The sequence below is a fragment of the Antennarius striatus genome, chromosome 19 (genome assembly GCF_040054535.1).
Source record: "Antennarius striatus isolate MH-2024 chromosome 19, ASM4005453v1, whole genome shotgun sequence".
Lineage (NCBI taxonomy): Eukaryota > Metazoa > Chordata > Actinopteri > Lophiiformes > Antennariidae > Antennarius > Antennarius striatus.
The window spans coordinates 6,749,241-6,772,077 of record NC_090794.1 but is presented as its reverse complement, the minus strand read 5'-3'; the positions used below and the strand labels follow the sequence as shown (position 1 = coordinate 6,772,077).

At 41.9% G+C, this 22,837-nt stretch overlaps 1 protein-coding gene across 3 annotated transcripts in view; it reads right to left on the bottom strand.

Annotated features, from left to right (window-relative positions):
* Positions 1-22,837, bottom strand: part of disp1 (dispatched homolog 1 (Drosophila)) — a 67,612-nt gene that overhangs the window by 4,672 nt on the left and 40,103 nt on the right. For 2 of the 3 annotated variants that reach the window (XM_068342809.1, XM_068342811.1), the window contains exons 1-7: positions 20,659-20,862; positions 15,009-15,705; positions 3,400-3,429; positions 2,507-2,630; positions 2,250-2,377; positions 425-519; positions 32-129 (exon numbers count right to left, since the gene is read on the bottom strand). In XM_068342809.1, the coding sequence (XP_068198910.1) occupies positions 32-129; positions 425-519; positions 2,250-2,377; positions 2,507-2,630; positions 3,400-3,429; positions 15,009-15,664 (1,131 nt within the window). In that variant the 5' untranslated portion in view covers positions 15,665-15,705; positions 20,659-20,862. Of the gene's footprint in view, positions 1-31; positions 130-424; positions 520-2,249; positions 2,378-2,506; positions 2,631-3,399; positions 3,430-15,008; positions 15,706-20,658; positions 20,863-22,837 lie in introns of those variants that run through there. The other variant, XM_068342810.1, reaches the window with a different exon arrangement.

The window sequence follows — 22,837 nt, the reverse complement described above, 5'->3', positions numbered from 1 at the left end:
ACAACAACTGCTGTGCGTCCCGTATACCTACCCTTGTGTTGTCCAGATTGCACATAGATTTGATGGCCTGAATGCTCCACAGGTTCTTTCCTTCAGCTGACGTAAACACAAGTCTAGAGTAACTTTCTCCTGCGTAAGGAAAAGGAGTTCATTACATGAAATGAAAACAACATCCATCCAGATGTCATGCTAGTTAAAAACAATTCTACCATCTGGCTGACGATACCCCTGGTTTAGAAAAGATCTCCATAAAAAATATGCAGCTATACCATCTGCTTATCTGGATAAACACGGTATACTGACTTGACTTTTAATTCTACTAGAAATAAATTCCTGTTTAAGTAAAACATTGCAGAATCTAAAAATAATCTTAAATTCTTTGAGGGCTTTTGTGAGTTTTAATTTCCATATTGTTCAATCTTACCAGGAACATCACAGAAAAACTCTTTACTGAAGTCCCACTCTGCTTGTCGCTTATCTCTATCGAAATGGTCCTCGGGCCACCTGGGCTCCTGGTGACTATAAAATGATAAATAAATGATTAGTCCAGCCTGTTAAGATGTTTTATTTCATCAGTCACAATGCCAACTTCCATATGATGATAGTGTATATCCTCCAAAAAGCTATAAGCTTCTCCTATAGGTTGATGTAACCTGTTCTCTGGTCTTATTTTCTTCCAGGTTTAGAGCACTCTAAGTTTGCTGGTGAACAATGACTGAATTCATGTTTAAAGGGAGTAGAGGGTACATTACTGTTCCTGGAAATGGAAAAAAAGGTCATCTTTGCTAATCAGTCCGATCCGAGAAACAACAAAAACAAAAATGGGTGACTGTTAGACTAATCTTTTAAATGTATAAATCAGTGAACAGTGGTCACAGATGCCGTTGTGTCTGAGGCTGCAAAGACAGCGTGATACAGAGTAAAGGAAGCAGATCTGATGCTTGGTAATGTTATAAGGAGCTGTAATTGCTATTTCCCGCAAAAAAAAATCAGACGGATGACTCACTATGGCACGAGCAGACTGGTGTCATTATTATAATAATCATAATGGTGGCTCTGATTGAAAGGGGGCCTGAGGGGGCTGACGTGCAAGCGTATGGATGGTGTGTTTTCTGTGCAGCGGTAAGTGAACAAGTAATCAGGTGGCTGTCAGAGACACGGGGGTTGACAGATAGAGGGGATGAGGCAAGCGAGCCTGTTGACAGCAGCGGAGGCCTCTCGCTACAACCATACGCATACAAGTACATAAATACGTCTGCAGACAGACGGATGGAGAGAGACAGACAGGAAGACAAAGGCGGCCACAGACGCAGCAGGAGACAGGAGGAAGAGACAGGATCCATTTTCTAATCAGCAGAGTGGAGCCGCAATTTGAACAAATTCTAATCTCAACCACATGGTCACAGGATACAAATGTGAGCCGGAATTGTTGTGACCTAACGGCAACGTCGATGACATTCATCAAAGACAATGGTCATCTGGTGTTCATCAACAATAGTACGTTTCCGGTTCAGCCGGCGCAGGAGCTTAAACCAGTCTAACTCCATCAGAACCTGCTGGTAGAATAAGGATATTAATCCAGAAGCCCCGATAGCCGATTGGCTCGGCTATAATTTGATGATTCCTAGGAAGCTCACATCATTTCCCTACACCAAAAGATATGGATGTTTTTGTGTAAATCAAAATAGGATTTACACATGTAAATAGGACTGTGACTCATGGGGAGGAGGGACATTTGGCATGGACTGATCAGCCTCGATGAAGGGTTTCAGCTTCTGATACTGATGGCTACAATCCCATTAATGACAGTGGTACAGGATTGACACCTTGTGGTAAAAGTCTGTACAGTGGGCTTATCCCAGTATCAGAGTAATAGAGGACGCCTGTTTAACTTCTAGAAATCATGGCTCTGCTCATAGAGACAGAGTAGGAGACCTTAACATTGAGTAGTCAGAGATATAGATGATTGATTAGTGAAAAGACTTACAATAACAGAACCCAATGGATGACCTTCAGTCTATTGAGAAGGTCATCCATTGGCTCTCCTTTTCTTTCAAGAGGGGATTCAGAGTTTTCAGCAGGTCTGTCAACAGTATCGTTCTCCCACCCACCTTAAGCCTCACAACACTACCACTCCCAAACCCCCCAATCACAGGAATAACAATTAGACAGCAAGCTGTATTTTTTAGCAATTTAACTGTTTTTCTTTGTTTTACGCTTCTTTAATGCTGCTAATAAGACTGACATACTTTTTGGCCTGCTCGTCGGCGTATTTGAAGGGGTAGTTGGCCAGCGTAGCTTTGTAGCCAGTGTTCTTCACCATGTTGTTCCATGTGACCAGGCGCTGGCCAATGGCAGTCCCCCGTGGCTCAAAACCCTTTAGTGAAAACAAAATGATATAATGAATATGTAATGAAGAAGAACACTTGTAAATGAACTGTTTTCTTTTTGTTGCGGTTGTTTGTTCTCCTTGACAGGAATCGGGGGGGGTACATGTGGGCCTTACCAGAAGTGGGTCGGAGAAATCAGGGAGGTCGGGCACCAGGATTCCCACCAGAGCACACACCACAATGAGCACAGTGCACACACCCAGCACCACTACCGGCCAATCAGCTATCAGCTCAGCATAGCTGCAAATAAGACGGATGATCGTTAGTTCACACGAGGATGACACGTTATCACACGTGACAAAACAACAAACTGGATCACTCATTCTTCACAAACCCCCCTTTGATCATTGAAAATGAGGTCAGGCCATCCTTCAGTGGACTCTGTTCTAAATTTGAAAAATATTCCTTAAAAGTCATTCTTGAAATATCAGATTTAAATTGGAGTCACTGACAGACATCCTAAAAGCATGAAGCCTCAGCATGAAGGAAGAAAGAAGAGACACGAGAATGTAGAATATGGGAATAAGAAAATACAAGTTGTAACCTACTCCACATTGGCTTTGCTTGAGGAATTTGCTTGATTAGCTTTAACAACTGTATTGGATCGTGCTTCACATCCTGAAAGAATCTATCCCTACACAAAGCAGAGAGCACTCCTGATTTTACCTCTAAACCTTTCTGAAAGCTCTGAAAAAGCCTTAATCCTCTATTAAACAGTCTTCTGGATTAAGGCTGAGACAGCAGAGTAATGGAGAGATGAGGAGATCCAAGCTGCTGGTTACAGAGGTCAGGTACAGAGAGAGAGACAGACAGACAGAGAAAGAGACAGGGAGAGAGAGAGAGAGAGAGACGCCCATCAATAATTCTCATGACTCACTCCTGAGGAATGACGGCTCCATGGGAGCAGTGATGGATGGATGACAGAAATAAAGGAGGAGGAAGAGGAGGAGGAGAAAGCGTTGCAATCCAAAGCATCAACTGTGTATAAACTGTTTTTGGCAGGTCTTACCTTTTGGGGAATCGAAAGGGCCTTACAGGGCTGAAAAACAGAAAGAGGGAGATAAATCAGGCTTACAATTTGAAGTCAAAGCAACAGTCAATCAAAAACAGATTTGCACAGACTTGAGAGCAAGAGTGGACATCTTTTCTTCATAATCCTCTGTCTTTTTTTTCTCCACACCTTTGGTCCTGGACCACTGCAAACATTACAACTGATGACGCTGTCAAAAGCACTTTCTAGTGAACTTTAATGTTCTTTGAAATATCTTTAAGATGTGACAGACATGCAGACATGATTGTCTTTATCACACACATGTGCCACACACAGACAACCCAGATTATTCAGAAGATACACACATCAAAGCAGAAGACAAGGATCTGAAACTCCTGTCAGGTTTAAACAGAGCCAGAAGGATTTCTACCTGAACAGTTTCAACCAAAATGAGGCCTAAATGTTCCTCATAACTGTTTAACAACCTCATAAAACCTGTTCAATCTGATCAGATCAATCAATAAAGGACTTTTACACACGCTAGCTACTAGTTATCTCTGCACACACACACACTAAACTTTATTTTCCCCATAATGCAGCACTCTATTATTGGGCTGTTTGACTCAAACACACACCAACAACACACACTCCCGAGTTGATCTGGACTTCTCGTCAGCTCCTCTTGGGAGCGGTGGGGAAACCTCCAGTTTGCTGGGAGCAGCGTGGAAGGGAAGAGGAGGAAGTGGAGCAATCAGATAGGGCCATCTGATCACAGCATGGCCACAGGAGATTAATGATATGGGCTGAAGGGTTGGGGGTTGGGGGGGTGGGGGTGGGGATGCAGGAACAATTGCATGGGAAGAGAACAGGAGGTAAGAGAGGGATAAGCTTCACACAGATACTCTCATGTTCTCACATCTGGGCAAAACTTGTAGCTCCATTTCTTTCCCAGATTAAAACTGGACACTGCATCTCAAAATGAATAAGTTTCCAAGTTGACAAGATACAGAAGTAGTTTTTATGTCATTAGTAACCATGACAACGACCCTCTCTCAGGTGAAGGCCAGAGACAGCAGAGAGACGGCTTGAATTCGACCCTTTTAGACAAACGCCGCCAAGAAAGACATTTGTAGGAGCAAATGGTCGACATTAATAGACTGAACTAATGGATCAGCACACCTCCCAGTGCATCAGATTGTAATCACCCCCCATTGGATAAAAAGCCCTTCTAATTCACTCCAAAAATGGAATGTAGAAACAGGAGAGTGTTCTAAACTTGCCCTTTAGAGTGGTCAGTCAGGTTATTGGCACTCAGGACATGAGGGCTGTGATTTAAGTCAACGGATCAAGGTTGTCGTACAGTTTTCTTTAAAATATTGTATTTAGTGGTAAACGACGTTATTGAAAAATATTTTTATTATGCAGGGACGGCTTATATTCTACAGAAAGCTTTACCCAACAAAGAATGAATTATTCTCAATAAAAATTCTGACTTCTTCCACGAGGTGGACTTCTCCTTCAAACGACAAAGTGACCCTTAACCTGGTTTAAACCGACAATGCATAATGCAAACCACATTTCCCTTCTTCCCTTCTTTGAACCACTAGCCAAAGGAAAGGTCTGTATTGCTAATGCGATTCCTTTCACTGTGCTTCATTTCTTAGCTCCCCATGTATGGCCTAGAACTGCAGACTTCAGGACACAAATATGGCCCAAAATGGAGGGGACATGTTATTGGAGATAGTTGGAATGGATTCATAAAAAGCTTTCAAGCATATCTATTTGTCTACTGAAGGTCTGTTTTGAATTTTGTTCTGCGGCGCTTCAAAACCGAATCCATTTCAGGCAATTTCAGGAAGGATGTGCATACTCCAGGCCGGCCATTTGGCTCAAAGAATTTGAAACGATGAAGATGAGATGGATCAGGAATCTATCAAGTAAACGGCAACGATATATCTTCTCTACAAAACACAGGTGTACTTCGCAGGAGACAAAGTCAGGATTTGGCAACTTTTTGGACTGTATTCTGGGTTCGACCCGTCTATGTTCCATAAAACAACTCAACCATCAGATGTAAAGACAGCACCTGAGGGGGTGGTTGGTTAGCAACAGTGAGTGTGCATTGATCAGGAGGATGGATCTGTGTCCTCTACAAATTGGATCAGAGACTCGTGGCACCTATGAAACAATCTCAACATGTGGACCCTGCCTCGTCTTCCACGATCCCATCTTCTATCCAATCATTCACTCTCCACTTCATGTCCTTGGCTTGTATTTTCATCCCTGATCCCCCCGGCCCAGAGAAACCTTCTAGTGTTACTCTATTGACCAGAGGGAGAGTGTTTCTGGATCACTGGTCTAATTAACACGGTAAACACAGACCGCTGGTCGCTCACTCAGCACAGCGCTGACAGAAAGGGGAAACAGAAGCAGACCGTGTGTGTGTGTGTGTGTGCGAAGGTAAGCTGAGGAAATGTGTGTGTGTGTTTTTATTCACCTGCAGGACTTACACACATCCCTAACTTAGGAGGACGATGGGGAGGGAAATGTAGCAAGGAGGTGATCCAAAATAGCAGTTCTAGATTGTACTTAAAGATACACACCGCTGTGACCGATTTACTGACCAGAGGTGGGACGGTTTGTGACCTCTCTGGAGCAAACTGAGAAAGACATAAAAACACTGATGTGGCTCTAAGTTTTATCACACTTTCAACACGACTCAGTTTCTACATCTCTGATTGGCTGATCTGTTAAACTGAACGGCGTCCAATTAGCTTCCTATTTGACAGTGATTCAGATTCTGTGACTACATTTGTTCTCTCGTTTTTGTATAACTACCTTGACTGGTGAATGAGACTAAATTGAAATTAAATAGATGCACAAATGTCACACCCTCTTTCTTTATTGATCGAATATTTTAATGAGATCTATATATTCTTTTGATTTGAGTAAAAATGACTATATATGTCCATGTGCATGAGGTGTGTCCGTGCCGGAGGCGGTTCGGGGAGGTTAACTGTCAACAGACGGCCAGTAAGTATTTCATGAACAAGGCCTTCGAGTCGGAGCAAGAGCAATTAGTGTCAACCGTCATGCTGCTGGGCCCGCCTCGCCCCGATTAGTGCCTCACTGGAACGCTGCACCCAATTAGAGACTCGACCTAGCCGTGTAATGGGTCCGGGCGACCAACGCTGCCATCTATGACATCATGAGACTAGTTAGGCAGAAAAACACTACACTGTTCCTGATAAGTAGGTCTGTGTGGGTATATTTACACGAAGACTCTCAGGACTGCGGCGGAATACTTAGGGGAATATTAACAATCCCATAAAGTGAGACTCAGTGTACGTTAGGATGATATTAATAAGACTCATAGGGAATAAAACTATCAGTGTTAATGGTTTGTGATGTAGAAACGCTTAAATAAACCACTCTGATTAACAGTTTGCCTATATTCACATCATGACAATGAGCTCTAGATGGAGCCTTTCAAGTAATAAATGACACGAGGGTTTAGTCAACACGAGCTGAAAATAACACAGAACCCTGTTTCTGCAAACAAGTAATAAAACCCTACAGTGTTTAAACACATTAACTCCATACATTAGAGAAATACCCAATGAAAAGGTCAGAGAAAGCATTAGAAGGGACGACACATGTCCAAATGTTTGCAATATTTCCTTTCACAGTTTGTAGACGTAACAACAAATTAGAAAAGAAATCATTAAAGTCTGATTTCATAGAGGAAACAGTTAAATGTTGGAGTTGTATGGAAGAAGCAGAGATGAAATGTTACAGGACAGCGAAAACAGTGTGACTCACAGGGCATCATATTTCTAAGCGGCTTCATGTAAACACTGGGACAGGCTGGCGCTGGTTGAACACAGTTTAAGTAAAGGTCAGCTGGGGACACTGCTCTAATGACCACAAAGACTAATCAGAACTAAATCATAAAGGGGTATAAAAAATAATAAGTCCAAGAAGAATCTTTGCATGTGTGTATGCTGTGATGCACTGAAAATGAAAGTTGCTGTGTTTTCAAGTGTGTGTATCCATCGATAGCATTCCGGCTCCACCTGCCATTCCCCGGAGCTCCTGGAGGTGAAATACAGCCGTGCACGCATTCCTGGCATATGAGAGGGATTTCAGCACTGTAGCCAATAGTTACAAGCTGCCAGTCAGTGTGACGTCTTTATTATGGCTGCCGCTCACTTCATCTTCATGAATTCTTAAGCTCACAAAGCCAATGTGGTGCAGCTGGTCTAAAATCGTCCTGAAAAGAGGAGCCTGTGTAATTAAAATTGTAGCCATTCATGTGATTTGTTTCCCTTCTACTACTGGGCAAAATGTAATCTATAATTAGTGAGGGAAAGTAGGGATGAATAAATGTCCCAGGAAGAAATCACTCTCAACCTGCAGTGCTGAGTCAAACTGCAACCAAGCTGGTGGTCAAGCGTTTCCTAGAAGACCTCTGGGGGTGGAACCCAATGAGACCGTTCCACTTCCTCCCACTGGCGTTGGCTAAAATGCCTTCTTAAAAACAGAATTGCTACAAACACATGGGGCTGGACTCAGGAATTATAGTTAAACACCAGAGGACATGACACAGGAGGGTTTGAACTCAGAACGCTTCCAGAGACGCACAAGGTGAGTCTTTAAAGCACCAAGCTGTATAACAAATAGTTTTGTACAAACACTATGTATTTAAAAGATATGCATGTCTCAACTGAGGCACAATTAAAAAATGTAATGATTATGATAGAGGTGTAGATCAAGATTTATTAGAAGGCACCGTGATGGTGAAATAGCAGAATAACAAGCAAAGTAACACTGCCTGTAGCCTGACCACGCCTGCTGCTGATCTCATTCATCAGCCTCAAAGGTAGAGGAGACCCGATGGGGAGATAATTCTGTAGAAAGGTAATGTTGCACTCCTTTTTGTCTGACTGGGACATCTGAGGACATGATAGCTGGGGGGTCATCACAATTGTTCCCCCTCCTTTTCAAAGGCAATTCCTCTCTCTGTTATCCTTTGGTGCAGGGGTGCTCAATACGTTGATGGTGTTTTGCTCACTATGACATTTTCAAAGTGCATTTGCGTCACGTGCAGAGCTACTATCTCAATACCAAAGAACAGAAATGTGGGGTGGCATTTTCAGAATGTTCATAGAAACTATGGCACCGATTTCCAACCAAAAAGTGAGCTGAGAAAGACAAAGGTGAAGGAAAGTTGTCCAGACAGCAGTCATTTTTCTCAAAAGCAAAAGCCGCAGATTGCAAATGTTTCTCACTGCACTGAGATGTAAAGACTGGTGATGTAAAGACACTCTGCTGAGCTGATGGTGATTGCAATTTAAAGGGAACAGCACAAAGATGTGGTAAGATACTGTTTTGACCAACGCAGATTTTAGAAGCCGGGCCCCAGCCGAGGCCCTGAGGCCAGAAGCCGTAATGATGATGGCTGAGTCAAAACCTGTCCTCCCTCCTCTCTCAGAGAGAAGCTGTCTGTGTCTGAGTGATAGGATGGGTGAGTGCTGGGGGTGGAGGCAGCTGGAAAATTCCAAGTCTAGGTTCAAAAAGTGCAGGAGAGGAAATTGAAAGAAGTGCTTCATAAGAAAAGAGTAGTTTATCTGAAAGAGGGCCTCTGGTCAGTTCACTGTAAACATGTCAAGATCTATTAATGACTCTAAAATACCACAAGTTATAGAAAATATTGATTGACTGCACACACTGTATTATTAATATTCATCAACATGTATGTGAAGCAGCCTGAAGGCAGCCCTTTCACACCTAGATGGAACATTACGTATGTCTTTACTGATTTTTACACCCATGACACATTTTAAAATCATTTTCTTATTTAGAACGTCAAACTTCAAAAAAATAATTGGTCTGTTGTCAAAATTTTGGTTTATATATTTGACTTCATCATATTTTATACACTCAATTAAATGTAAGGAATATAAAGAACATATAAATTAATGATTAAGTAAAACATTTCATACAATATGAATGAGAAGCAAAGAAAACCCAAAAAGCGTCATGTAATTTTTGGTCCAGGACAGTAGAAGTAGCAGCATGAATAAGACTAATATGAATATAGATGGAACATATTCAGAACTATGCACGCATTTCTTGTCGAATCAGCAAAATTGTTGCGTTTCATTAAAATGTTAAATCCCAATACAGTCAACACGATTACTAAATTAAACATACTAACGGTTTTGTTTGCACTTCCCCATCTCCTAAGTTTATATTAGATGTATTTATACCACAGAAAAATAAACAAATAAATGAATTACCTTAGAAGGACAAATCCATTTATCACCCTCAATTGGAGTAATTTACTGACTGACTGTAGGACTGTTGCTGTGACTCATGTGGTACAGCTGGTTAGCTTATTTTAGTCTAGTCGAATGCGGTCGGGTCATATGGATGGAGAGTAAAGGCTTGTTCAGTCACTTTATTAATCTTTACGAAGCCTTGCTGCCAAAACCTCCTGTTTTTGGAAAACCTCTGTCGGTTTTCGTGACTGCAAAGTTCTATTACCAAAGAAAAAAACTTTGGTTCTGTCGTTATAAGTCAGTCAACAGAACATTTATTTCACTGCGTCTATAAAGTAATCTCCAAGTGGATCAAAGAAAATAAAGCCAGGAACAATTTGCCTCAGTTTGGACCTGTGTAGTAGTCCACCACCCCTCCTCCAGCGCTAGGATAATCATAACCAGCCAGCAGCAGACAGTCGTCTTTATCCAGGCAAGGACCAGCGAGCTGCTCCCTCAACTTATGAAAAGTTATGACAGAATGGTGCTCACACATCAGGACTTCATCTGGCTTTATGGAACAGCGTGGGCCTTTGATCAGGAATAACTGGTTTTATGGGCTTTCCTTCGAAGCAGGAATCACACTGTAGGTCTGAGGGGGGGGTACGGGGGGGAAATGAGAACAGCTACAAGAACGAATGAGAGCAGGATCAGTACAATGACGAGAAGTGGAGCAGAGAGCTCCTCAAGTTTGGACTTAGAGACAGAGCGGTAAATAACACAGCACTGCATGATATTAGAAAAAAATGACATTAGAATATCGCCAGGATATAAAAAAAAAAGTCAAGGAATTTTTTCCAGATGGGAGAAAAAAAATACTCTCACAGGAAGGAATGCGTGACCGTGAGTCTTTTAAAAAAAAATTTTAGCAGGGTTATCAATTTTAAATAACAATGACTGCCCGTCTGAGTCATGTTGGATTATTCAAAATCATAAAGCATCAACAGTTCAATTCTAATCCAATCCATAAGGATAAGGAATACACTGAAGACAGAACGCCGGCAGAAAACTGGATCTCATCAATATTCAATGCGCAAAAAAGAGAACACAATCACACAGTACAGTACATTAAACACACACCGTACATTTATCCTTTGCTAACATCATGGATCCATGTGTTCTGATCCACAGAGGATTACACGTTTAGGATGATAGAAAATCTCATCCATCCACCACATAGCTCTCCCACAAACCCCAGGAGTCACAAAACACACACACATAAAACACACTTTGGATGCAAACGCTTCACTTTGGTTTGGTTAACATGTTGCATGGGTCATTACCTGCATGTCTTCAGTGTAGAAAAGAACAGAAACAACTGAACCTGCAGGATTTGAACTGACCCAGATTATTGAACACTCTTGTTGCAAACCAACTATGAAAATAAATGGCCCCTGAGGGCCACTTAACATTTAAAGTCAGTAGAGTTATCTATTAAAAATAACCACCTCCATGTCCAATCACATCTATTGAATCAGTGAAATAATACTTGCTCTTTCTCACCATCTTTTCTGCAGATACACACTGTCTCTGTCCTCTCACTGCACTTCAGAATTTGTTCTGACGCTGAGCTAAATGAGCTAAATGCTTACAATGCGAGTGTGAAAGGTATTTGTAGGTGTCAGAGCAGGTGATGAACTGTTTGTGCCTGAGGGAAGGAAAGCCCTTCTTTGACCTGCTTCTTGACAGTCCTGTGTGGAGGTATGCACGAGGCGAAAACACCGTTTGACACAGCCAGAGGGAGGCTTGGGTGTTTGACTCGGTCCCGGTGGTGGATGAGGTAGAAAAAAGGTCTTGTTTGTCAATTAGATCTGCAAATTTGGGTGTTCACATCATGATGGGAATTTAGTTTGATGGTAAATGGTTGTTGTTGATGATGGGTAAAGCCTTGTCAAGCAGATGCAGTAACAGACAGAGCACACAGATCCCTTTCAGACAAACCCTTACTGGTCGAGGCTTGCAGCTGTCTGACGGATAGCAAGAGAGAAGGAGAAAAAAGAAAGGAAGAAATAAAAAAAATACACAACTTGGCAGCTAAGCCACTTCTGACAAAGCTCAGAACTGTGAAGATGAGCACTTTATCGTCCACCAAAAAGATTTTCAGACTCTTGCTGCAGATAAAAAGCTGCAAAATTACCCCTTGATGAACCATCCTTCACTTTTAGTCATTGTGTTTTCATCCAGTTTTTCCACACATCCCCTAGCAACCAAACCACCCAGCGCCTACAAATACTACAAAATTCTACCCTGCGATATTATAAAAGGCTGACCTTTCATGAGCCGCTGATGGAGGGGAGGGAGAAACAGGAATTCTTGCCATCTGACAAGGCATGAATCTAAACCAAACTTGTGGTTGCCATAAACAACAAGAGCTGCTGCGAGAGGCATGTGTGGAGAGAGCAGAAACGTTTAGCCTGAAGTGAACAGAAGTGCGTTTGCGTGTGTGTGCGTGTGTGTGTGTGACCTCCAGATGGTTGAGTGTCAGGGAGGTGTTTGGTAACTGTTGAAGGGCTATCAGTTAGTGGTGAGCTGAACCATCATGTGCCCTGAAGCAACACCCTACTTTGTGTGACGTTCGTTCTCTCCTGACAGGGTCGTCCACCAGCGCTGCTTCCAGTGCACTCTTATGGTTTTCAAATTGCAGCTGTGGTTCACATCAACACTCCTGGGTTGTTCGCTTGGATAGTAAATTAACATTCTATCACAAAACAGATAAGATAAAATCCCTTCTTACTAACTCCACAGCAGCTGGGAAAATGAAGCGGGAAAACATTCATCAGAAAAAAAAGTCACGTCTTGAAGGTTGTCACCTGAAGCACTTTGCACTGACACACACACACACACACACACGCACACACATTATTGGGAATAAACAGGATCCTGTTTTGAGTTAATTTATGTGAAACCTAGAAAAACAACAGCAGCTTTAGGTTTGAAGAAGAAAAGGAAAAGCCTGGGTTTATGGTAATACTACATCTGAGGCAGGTATATGGCTTCCCATGTCTAATCTCAGGAACAGGGGGAGTCCTGTAATTCAAACCTGTCAACGCTGAGCAAGAGGGACCCGTTTGGTACATAACAGTGGTTTAACATTAACATTTAAATGCTTTGGCATTAGAGAGGAATACGTCCCATACCACATCTGCTCTTCATTCCAACATGGAACAAGAGACAGAAGGAGACCAAGAACAGGGAGATAAAGAAAGAGAGTGTTAATAGACTGAGAGGGGAAAAAATCATAGAATGAGTTCAAAGTCGTGGAGAGCAGGGTGGAGGAAATAAAACCGCAGATGTTGGTTTAAATGCATTGAAATGCCTGCAACACAATGGCCTCTGTGCCCACCCAGGGATTCGTTTGTTTACAGCGGGGTCCGTGTGTTTTCACCGCGTCTACACAAACGTCATCTTTCAACGCCACCCACAACGTCTCCCGCTTGAAAGAAAGTTATGAGGAAAGATCGAGCTTCATTTGGAAAATTCCACGTCGAGAGGTCCCATGCAAATCAGATTCCCGCTGCTGCAAACAGGAGCCGACATGAGTAAATAATTACTTGCGCAGAGTTTTCATCTCCTTCCTATCCTTCACAGCGGAGATGGTAAATATAGGATTATGCAAATGATCGTGTGAGGCATTAAATAGTTCCCGTCTCAAATGCGGTGGTAAGCCTTGTGGTTGTGGAGTGAAAGGGAAAGAACCCACTCACTATAAATGGACCAGTAGAGCAAAGAAAAAGGAGTTTGGCAACAAATTAGCTCAATGCTAACATTCTGTTTTGATTTGAGAAGGCATGGCCGCCATCCGTGTGCACGCACACACACATATGGTTGTGTGGATCTTTCATGGTAGCTGAAGAAAAAACTTTTCGCCAAACATCTTGTGGATAAACTTTGTTTTGGCTGTTTGCATCCTGACAGCCGGGAGGGTATAGCAACACCGGCCTTACAAAACAGTTTCAAAACAAAAAAAACTGCTACAGAAAGAAGAACATAAATACAGACGAACAGTCAGCTTCATTTAGCCTGTTTGCAGCTTTCATTTCACAGCTCATTATTGCACTTAATTACTCAAACAGGAAACTTTTTCTCTGAATTTTGTCAACATCTTCTGCCTGAACACGTGCCTGTGTGTTCCTCGTGCGCTACACCTGCTAAAGATTGTCTATTAGTAAAATAGTAGGGGTCAGAGCCGGGTACTAATTAAAGCTCCATGACACACAGACTGAAATGTTGGTACACACAGCTGGTAAACCTGCTTGGTTAGACTGTTTGTTTAGTTCCTGACAAAAATTAATACTTGACTGTATTTTATGAAAGCTAACAGTGATGCATTTGTGGACAGGAAAGCTGACGCACCATTGGGACCATTAACCCTGGAAAGATATCACTAATGGGGAGGGTTGTGTATTCACAAAACACTTCAGTGTTATGTTGGAATGGAAGAGTCAATTGGATTAAATCAATACAACACCATCAGTGTCAACGTATAATCACAACCACAAATGAACCACAGCCTAAAGGAAACTTAATTATAAATCAATACGGAGTTACTGAGATTCAATACGATGTCAAAGTAACTAATATCAGACTAAGTGAACTGTTCGCTCTGATGTCAGAGTTTTATTACTGACAGGGTTGTCCCCCATTACAAGCCAAATGATGTATTGGACAAGAATGAATGTTTGACAGGTTACGTTTCTGCCCGGAAGCATTAACCATTTTTTGTCCACTGACCTCAGAATGTTTTACTATTTGATGTTAACTGCTGATTTACTTAACTGAGAAACTTAATGGAAATAAAACAGAGTAATCAAGCATAAAGTGGCACTTTGGACTTTTGATCACCAGGAAGAGCATCAGCGCATCATTCACGTAAGTGCGGTGGAATACCTCAGTGGTTTAAAGCTTAGCCTCCACAACCCCAAAGATAAAATTAATTCAACAGAGGTAGAGATGTTAAAGTTACACTACTGTATTTTATTTCATTTATGCATTGCTTTTATGTCCTGTAATTGTTTCTTGTAAGTCTTAGGGAATACTCTTTTATATTTAGAGTAGTAATAGCATTTAGATGACCTCAACAACGATTATAAATTGAAATATAATAATAATGATTGAGGAACAATTCATCTTACAAACAGCCTCTCAGAACCAGTTGTGTCTGTAGGTTGAGGACTACCTGTACTTATGAATCCTTACCGACAAGAATTGCGTCTTAAACAAGACATAACATTTCAGACCAGGGCTATCACAGAATGCTAACATTCTAAACAGATACTGAATAATTCTTTTTAATAAATCTTTTACCTGATTCTGGGCGTCTGGTTCTGGAGGTGCTCTTGCCAGTGCTGGTGATGGTGGTGATGGAGACAGAGCGGGGAGGTCGGGTGAGGAGTGTGGGGATGTGGGTGAGCGTATGTGCAAGAGGAGAGGCAGCATGAGCAGGATGGAGCGGCCCCTGGATGCGGGACAGAGCTGAGCCCTGGGCCTGAGCCTTGGTTCTGTAGGAGGGGACATTCCTGTTGTCCACAGGGGCAAAACAGGGTGGACTGGAAGTGACAGTGCTGGCAGCAGAGTGGCATTGACTGGGGAGGGGGCGAGGCAGAAGATTGTGACAGGGCTGGAGGGAGGTGGCGTTTGGATGGCCTCTGGGAGTCTGCGACGGCTGGGGAGGAGGACGCCGTGGAGGTTGGGAGAAGGTTCCTCAGGGAGCCGTTCTGTTTGACCACACTGCCGTTTTGGCCCAGCCTGTCCGATCTCTGGCGAGATCTCTGCAGCTTTTGCTGAACTATACACTCCGCATCCTTCACTGTGACATCATCATCTCCATCTGTTGGAGAGCAGTCACCACTAGAGGCAGCAGTGAGCGGATCCTGACAATCGCAGACTGGTGTGCTGGTGTTTGAAGAGACGGCTCCGTTGCTGAGGGCCAGGGTGTCTCCGCTCGCATCACTCAGGGCCATGGTCCTCTTCCAGGGGTCCTGGCAAGGACACCGTCACTCCTCTGAAGACAAGCGATACAAAAGGCGATGTTTAGTCTTTAAAGAACTCAAACAGTTGCTTAAAGAAACAATTAACATAGCTCGCTTTAGCTTACGAGACAGGCTGGGTGTAGTGGAAACGGCTAACCTTTCCCTGCATCAAGGTAAAAGACAACCCTCTTATTTATTTCAGTCACAGAGTAAAAGGTTTCTTGCTGCACAAGTGGCGTTATGAGCTGGCTTATGGCTTGGCAGCAAGCATCAACTTTCTGGAGTCTCTTCGTCACGGTGAGGTCGCCAGGCTACCGTCAGAAACTCCAGGAAATTACTGCTTCTGGGCTCCAAACAGTCCGCAAATAACAACCACATACTGTTGTTTCTTGGACAGAATGAGCAAAGTAGATATAATATGTAAATGAAGAGGTTTTTGTGCTGTACTTGGATTTTATTGACCTTAGAAGAGAACCAGGCCTGCTGCTGAGCTGAGTAAAGCATCCTCTGGCTCCTTCTTTGTATTGATGTGATTCTGATCCTTTAATCATAATGTGAATAAACACAATTCTTAAACTGTTCTAGCATTCCTTCAAAAATGTGACTGAACATTTTCACAGTACACAATCTATTTTTTTTTCAGCTCTGTGGGTTGTCAGAACAAATAAGGCCTGATCCTCTCCCCACAGAGTTGGACAGGACTCTGGGAGGATGACTGGACTGCATCCAGGTACAATGTTGGGAAGCTGCTGTGTGTGTGCATGTGTGTTCTGTTCATTTAGTATCCGAGTTAAATAAACAGCGGAGATTCAATCCAATACTGCAGGGACGTCTGGTCTTTCAGACTGGACAGTCTCAGAAAAGCCCCAAACAAAACGTCCTCAGAAACAGAGCAGGAGTAGCGATTCCATTCAGGGCAGCGACGGGGAAAGACAAATGATGAGAACAAGCAGCACACCAAACATTACAGATGCAAAGTCTGTATACACAGAACACAGCCTTCTTAAATTCAACAACAACTCTTTGTTCGATTTGAAATTTTGATTTGAAGGGTCCACCTGACACAAGGATTTAAAGTACGCTAACAAAAATTCCAAAATTCATCTGTCAACTAAGGTTAACATGTTTTCCTTTTTAGGTTTTAATACAAATTTTAACAGGTTTAATGTTAAGGACGGGTATGTGATTTAAATGTAAACACAATCCAAAGCAGACAAAGAAAAAAAAAAGTCTAGCTTGTCATTCAAAAACCAAGAAAACCCTACAAAACCAAGTGAAGTCAGACGGGCAGGGATTTGTTTCTGCAATGATGAACTGAATCACCACTGAAATATTTGGCAAACTGAACCAATGTTCTGTCATCGAGTCAAACATTATTATTATACATTATTAAATAAGGGCAGTTTCAGATCAATACGATCCCCGGAGCATGAAAGCAGCCTGGAATCAATCTTCATTGATTGCGTAGATTACAAAGCATGAGAAACTACTGTATAATAAGGCTGGAAATACTGTATGTTTCCAACCAAGTGAGAAACCATAACAGAAGACACCAGCTATGCTACAGTTTGACCCCCCTATAAATGCTTTATCTTAAATTACAAAACACACAGGAGAAGACAATGTGAAAACGGGCCTCTGATTTCTTAGCCAAGAGAAGAAGCACACATCTGATTGGCTTGAACAGACTTCAAAAGCATCCGACTTGTGTTTCACAGGTGAGGTGGGCGATACACTATGTATGTGTTTATTTTATTATTCCTAAATTATTAATTATTCCTAAATTATTAATTATTATTATAATTATTCCTAAATTATTCCTAAATTTCCCAGTTTGGGATAAATGAAGTATATCTATCTATCTATATATCTATCCATCTATCCATCTATCTATTTGGCAAAACAAACGAAGTGATGTATCTGAAAGGCCAAATAACTAAACTAAGTATTAATTTTGATGATTAATGTAAACTTTATTGAAGACGTGCAAAAAATGTCCACTCAATATTTTCAGATTGAATTATGTCTTATTTTTTATCTCAATTCTTAACTTTGCTTTCAAAATAGCCTCAAAAAAACTCAAAAATAATTTCATACGGGCAGAACGATAGCGGTTCCAGGTTCAAGTCCCGCTCTGTGTGGAGTTTACATGTACTCCCAGTGTCTGCCTGGGTTCTCCGGCTTCCTCACAGTGTCCGTACGTATGAGTGTGTGCGTGTGTCTTTGTCTGTGTATATAGCTACAAAAGAAATACAATAAAATAGATATTTTGATGTTTCACATTTATGACAATAACGACCATCTTACTGTATCAGCATCGCTTTGAATTTAAATGTGTGTTTGGGCAGCACACACTGTGACTATGAACTGAAACAAAGACGTTGCACAAACTAAAATGATGACGGAAGGCTTTTAATAATGCATCTTTTTCATTTGAAATATGATTCTTTTTTACTGTCGTAACACACGGCTACAGAAGTAACCTTCAAAATGACCTCAGAAAAGTCACTTTAAAGCAAAAGCTTTCTAAAATCCAAGCCTTAACATTTTATCTACCCTCCAGAGAAATAAACCAATGCGCACAGGTTTTCATCCCACCCAAACCACGATGATAGAAACATATTTTACCACAGAACGGACGGGTTTGTATTTGAGAACCATGCGATTCATCACGCCTGATTTTCCCGTCCGACGCCCAGCCAAAGACTCGGAGCGTATTTGACCATGGCGCTCTGTTCCACCTCAACATGAGGGAGCGGTGAATGAAACCTGAGCACGACAAACCCGCTGGGTCAGGGGTGGCTGGGAGGACAGGGTTGAGAGGAGGGGAGGGAGAGGAAGAATAACTTGGAAGCCTGAAGAGCTCAGAATAACAGAGTAGTGAGGGAAACCCAAATGAAGTCATTAGTCTGGCTCCCACAGCTGTCAGGAGCCGCCACGGCTTCAAGGAGGCGAGATGGAAATGCCGACATTTAATGGAAATCAAGTATGAAATAAACACACGACGAATAGAGGATATAATGTGACCGAGTGTGCCTTCTGTTTGCGTCTGGAGGAATTTAGGGTGAGCTTTGTGTATGTGTGTGTGTATGTGTGTGTAACGGTGTGTTGACAGGCAGGTGAGACATCTAGGGCAGGCTGAGCAGACAAAAGCAGGGTCTTGTGTCTCTCTTCAAAATAAAAGCTGACAGCTGGACCAGGCTGTAGCACAAACCGCTGCAGATAAGGCTTAAAAAAAGGCTTCCATCTGTTTAAGAAAAACATTTAGCTGGCGCTCCTATCACAGCCCCTACAGGACTACTGGGTTAAAGTATGTTAGCACTGTAGCAGTTAGCAACAAAGTGGGGGATACTGAAGTACAAGTTAGGACTTACTCCTAATTTTTTTTTCCATGCCTCACCTGCTTGTGTCAAAAGAATTATCTCTGGTTTTACCTTCAGTAAGCGGATACGATCAGAAAAGGCGTGAGGGAAAGGGGAAGTTATATCAGTGGTTTAAAACCACCACAGAAAAAAGACCCAACGTCAGAATTTAACCTCACATTATAATGAAAGTGACTGTATAGTCTTTAATTTACTTTTTGATCAACAAACGCAAAAACAAAGACAAAATTCAAACCTATTTCAACAGGTCAAACGAAGCAAATTGATGGCGTGTCATTTCACCCAATAACACCTACAGTTTAAGGGAATGTCTGCCCTCCCACCCCCTCCCCAAAATGCTGCAGGTCATCGTAAAAAAACAACAACAACTATTTGGTGTGATTAGCTTTTAAATAACCCAGAAGGTCCTGAGTCTGAAAGTCGAGTAGAAACCAACAAAAACCACGATTCCCAGGGCAAGTGGTTTGGAATAACGCAGGTGATGACGAAGCGCTTCGTCTGCCATCTTTCATGTGAAGATCCTAATTATGGGGTGTGAGAGAAATGGGCGACAGACAGCTACACAACACAAGGCAAGGCATCCTGCATCCCTTTCATTAAAGCTAATAGGCAGCAATTACCAGGAATCAGTCAAGAGACAGTTAATAGCCACATTGCTTCTAATAATAATAATGCCATCAACAGGCAGGTCTGTCTCTGTTGGGTGCCTGCATGCTACATGTGGCTTTCAGACACATTCTGACAGGTTTCTGGTTGTCAGGAGAGATTTGGGACATATTTGAAGCCCTCAGGCTACTTTTCACAGCTGGGCTGTTAAACATACCCGTCTGACAGTGCTGGCTCCAGGCTGCAGCGCTGGTTCTCAAGGTAAATCTAGGTGAAAACAGCGAGTCGACCTGCCATTTTTAATCATTCCATCCATTCAGGTGTCCAAGGCAATCAATCCGCCTAAAATGTACTTTACATTAAATATACCTCTGAATGAAAAAGATTGTCTCTGTCATAGCAAGGTCGGTGAACTGATGAAAAACACAAGTCAACATCTAAGGAGTTGACATGATGAAGGGATGTAGAGGAGAGCAACATCAAATAGTTTGGCTGCTCTTTAAGGCTGCTATAAACCTCAATGATCACACCTAACAGTATGTAAACTAAAGTAAGTTATGCTGGAGTTGGACCGATATGAAGTGTTTAATGAAGGGAGATGGTCAGGAAAAAAAAGCTAAGAATAATTATGCGAATAATATATATTATAAAATGAATTTTTTTTTCTTGGTGCAGCTGATCCAAATCACGGTTTAACACATTCACCAGTTTAAAAGTGGTGGCTGAAACATTAATGGTTCTTTGCAGGAAAGCAGCATCTGATGAGTCCAGATTTCATCCACAAATCGTTTTGACCTCCGTGTGCCCAGCTTTCAGCCGCTCGGACAGACACTCAACCCGCAGACGCGTGGACTCCAACTACCCACAACTCCCTCACCCGAGTTTTCTCCTCTCTGCGACTCTAACTCACACTTTCTCGCCAGAAAGGCCACCGTAGTTCAAAAAAGACACTACAACCAACAGTGTGGAGGGCTGCGATCGTTCGTAGCGTCTTACCGTGTTTTGGGTGTCCCCGTGCTTTGCGCTCCTTATCGCCGGTGGGATCTGCGGCACACGGCGCTTCGTAACCAGCGACAAAAACAAAGAGTCCTCCGGTCCGGGCTGAAACAGTCGCGACCACTCTCACGTACCGAGAAGGCAGCGCGGCTGAGGGGGAGCGGGGTGTTTCTCGTGGGAGTGGGTCCTGCCAGAATGACAAACAGCCACACATTCACAAGCCCCGGCTCTCCGCTTTCTCCGGAGGGACGGCGGGAGGAGGCCGGAGCGAGTGGGCTGGGACCGCGCCGGAGAGCACTGATAGGACGGTCGCGCTGTCGGCTTTAACCCGCTCGCTGCCGCAAAGGCAGAGCGCGTCAAGAATTAAAAAGTAGATGTCCGACCTGAGAAGAAGCGACTTCCGGCTATAGCAATATTACATTTATTACAAGAAATACACCGGATCCCAATAGAGGAACACATTAAAAATAAAAATAATAAAATGAAGCGTAGAATTCTAATAATGTGAAGCGCACCTTGGAGTTTACATAAAGTTTACTTAGTTATTCTCCAAAAAACATCTCGAAATCAGATGAGACAAATCCAATTCACAGAATAAGGATAAGTCTATTTTCTTTCAATAGACATGTAAAAACCAAACTAAAAATCTCTCTAAAAACTGCACTTCTGTACTTGGTTACTTTATCCCATTAAATTTACTACAGACATGACTGATGGATGTAACCAGCTCCAATCACTCCTCACTTAATAATTATAGTTAACCACATCATGTAGATTCCTACATGTAGTAATCATGTGTAGTACATTAAAACATGTAGATTAAAATATGTAGTAGATTAAAACAGATACCCCCCCCCCCCCCAAAAAAAAAGAGTACTGAAAACATTCCGCAGCAGTAAAACTTCCTCCGTTCCTTTCCTGAGCTGAGAGTAGAAGATAGTTTGGGATATCATCAAAACATAAAAAATGAAATGTCTAACAATGTAATGAGTTTAACTGACATGTGACAGTGAAACAAGATTGTGAGATATGCTCCAAACAAAGGAGGATTACGGATAGATGACGACTGTCCACCTCTGTCATGTCAAGGGGATTAAATGAAAGACAAAACAACCATTTAAGAAGTTATTTTTGCCACCCTTCTATCAGTCTGAATTTCTACATAATCCTATAACAAGACAGTTTATTTAAATGATAGATTACTCATCAAATGTGCTGACTGCTATTATGGGTTTAGTTTAGTAACTACTTTTCTTCATGCACCTCCCCACCAGCAGAAACAAAAGCCCTGTGGTTTCATTCATACCTCAGTGGGGGTAGATCTGTCCAAACCAATACATCCTCAACTCAGTATTTTCATTTTAGAGCTTATTACTACAACTCCTATCCAGACCAGGAAGGCAGTGTACGTCAAACATGTTAAATCTCATTACTAATTAAAAAAAAGTTTCAGAGAATTAGTTTAACCCATCAGTCAAAAGGAAAAAAATTTTTTTTTTGCTTGTTTCATGATTCTTGGTGTCTTAAGGACAAAAATGGGTAACTAAAAAAGCCACTATTTTATATTGGATATATTGTATATTAAATTTACCCATTATATAAATAGTAGTTTATAGAATTAGGGTTTAATGACTAATAAATAGATGTAGGGGTGTCTGCAAGTCAAAAAACAAGTTTCTGATTTGAATCACTATTAAATACAAAAATAGTTACATCATACTAGGCAGAGCTGAGATCATTCACAATGAATCACAGAATGTCATTTAGTTTGTAAAATTTCACATGTTTGGTGAACTTGCTATTAGAAATGTGCAATCTTTACAGACTGGAGACTTGGATGTACAAACAACTGATTCTTCTCAGCAGGGGAGGAAGTTTATCACAGGGAATGCTGGGAAGGCAGTACCTGGCTTTAATTTCAGCTGTCCACTAAGATTAGGACACAGTTCATATAGCAAGCTGTAATCATCTGCAGTAGAGAGGCACTCTTTCACAGCTGGCCCCCGGGGCCACGCAAAGCCTTAGCTTTGTAGTTGTCTCTAATAATAATAACCTGGTACTAATAAGTTGTATAGCATTCATTCTCTTCTACTTGCTTCTCAGTTTTTTTTTCTGATAAGCAATCAGTTTCAGTTTATATTTGCTCATTTTACCTTGCAACATGTACATTTCCTCACAT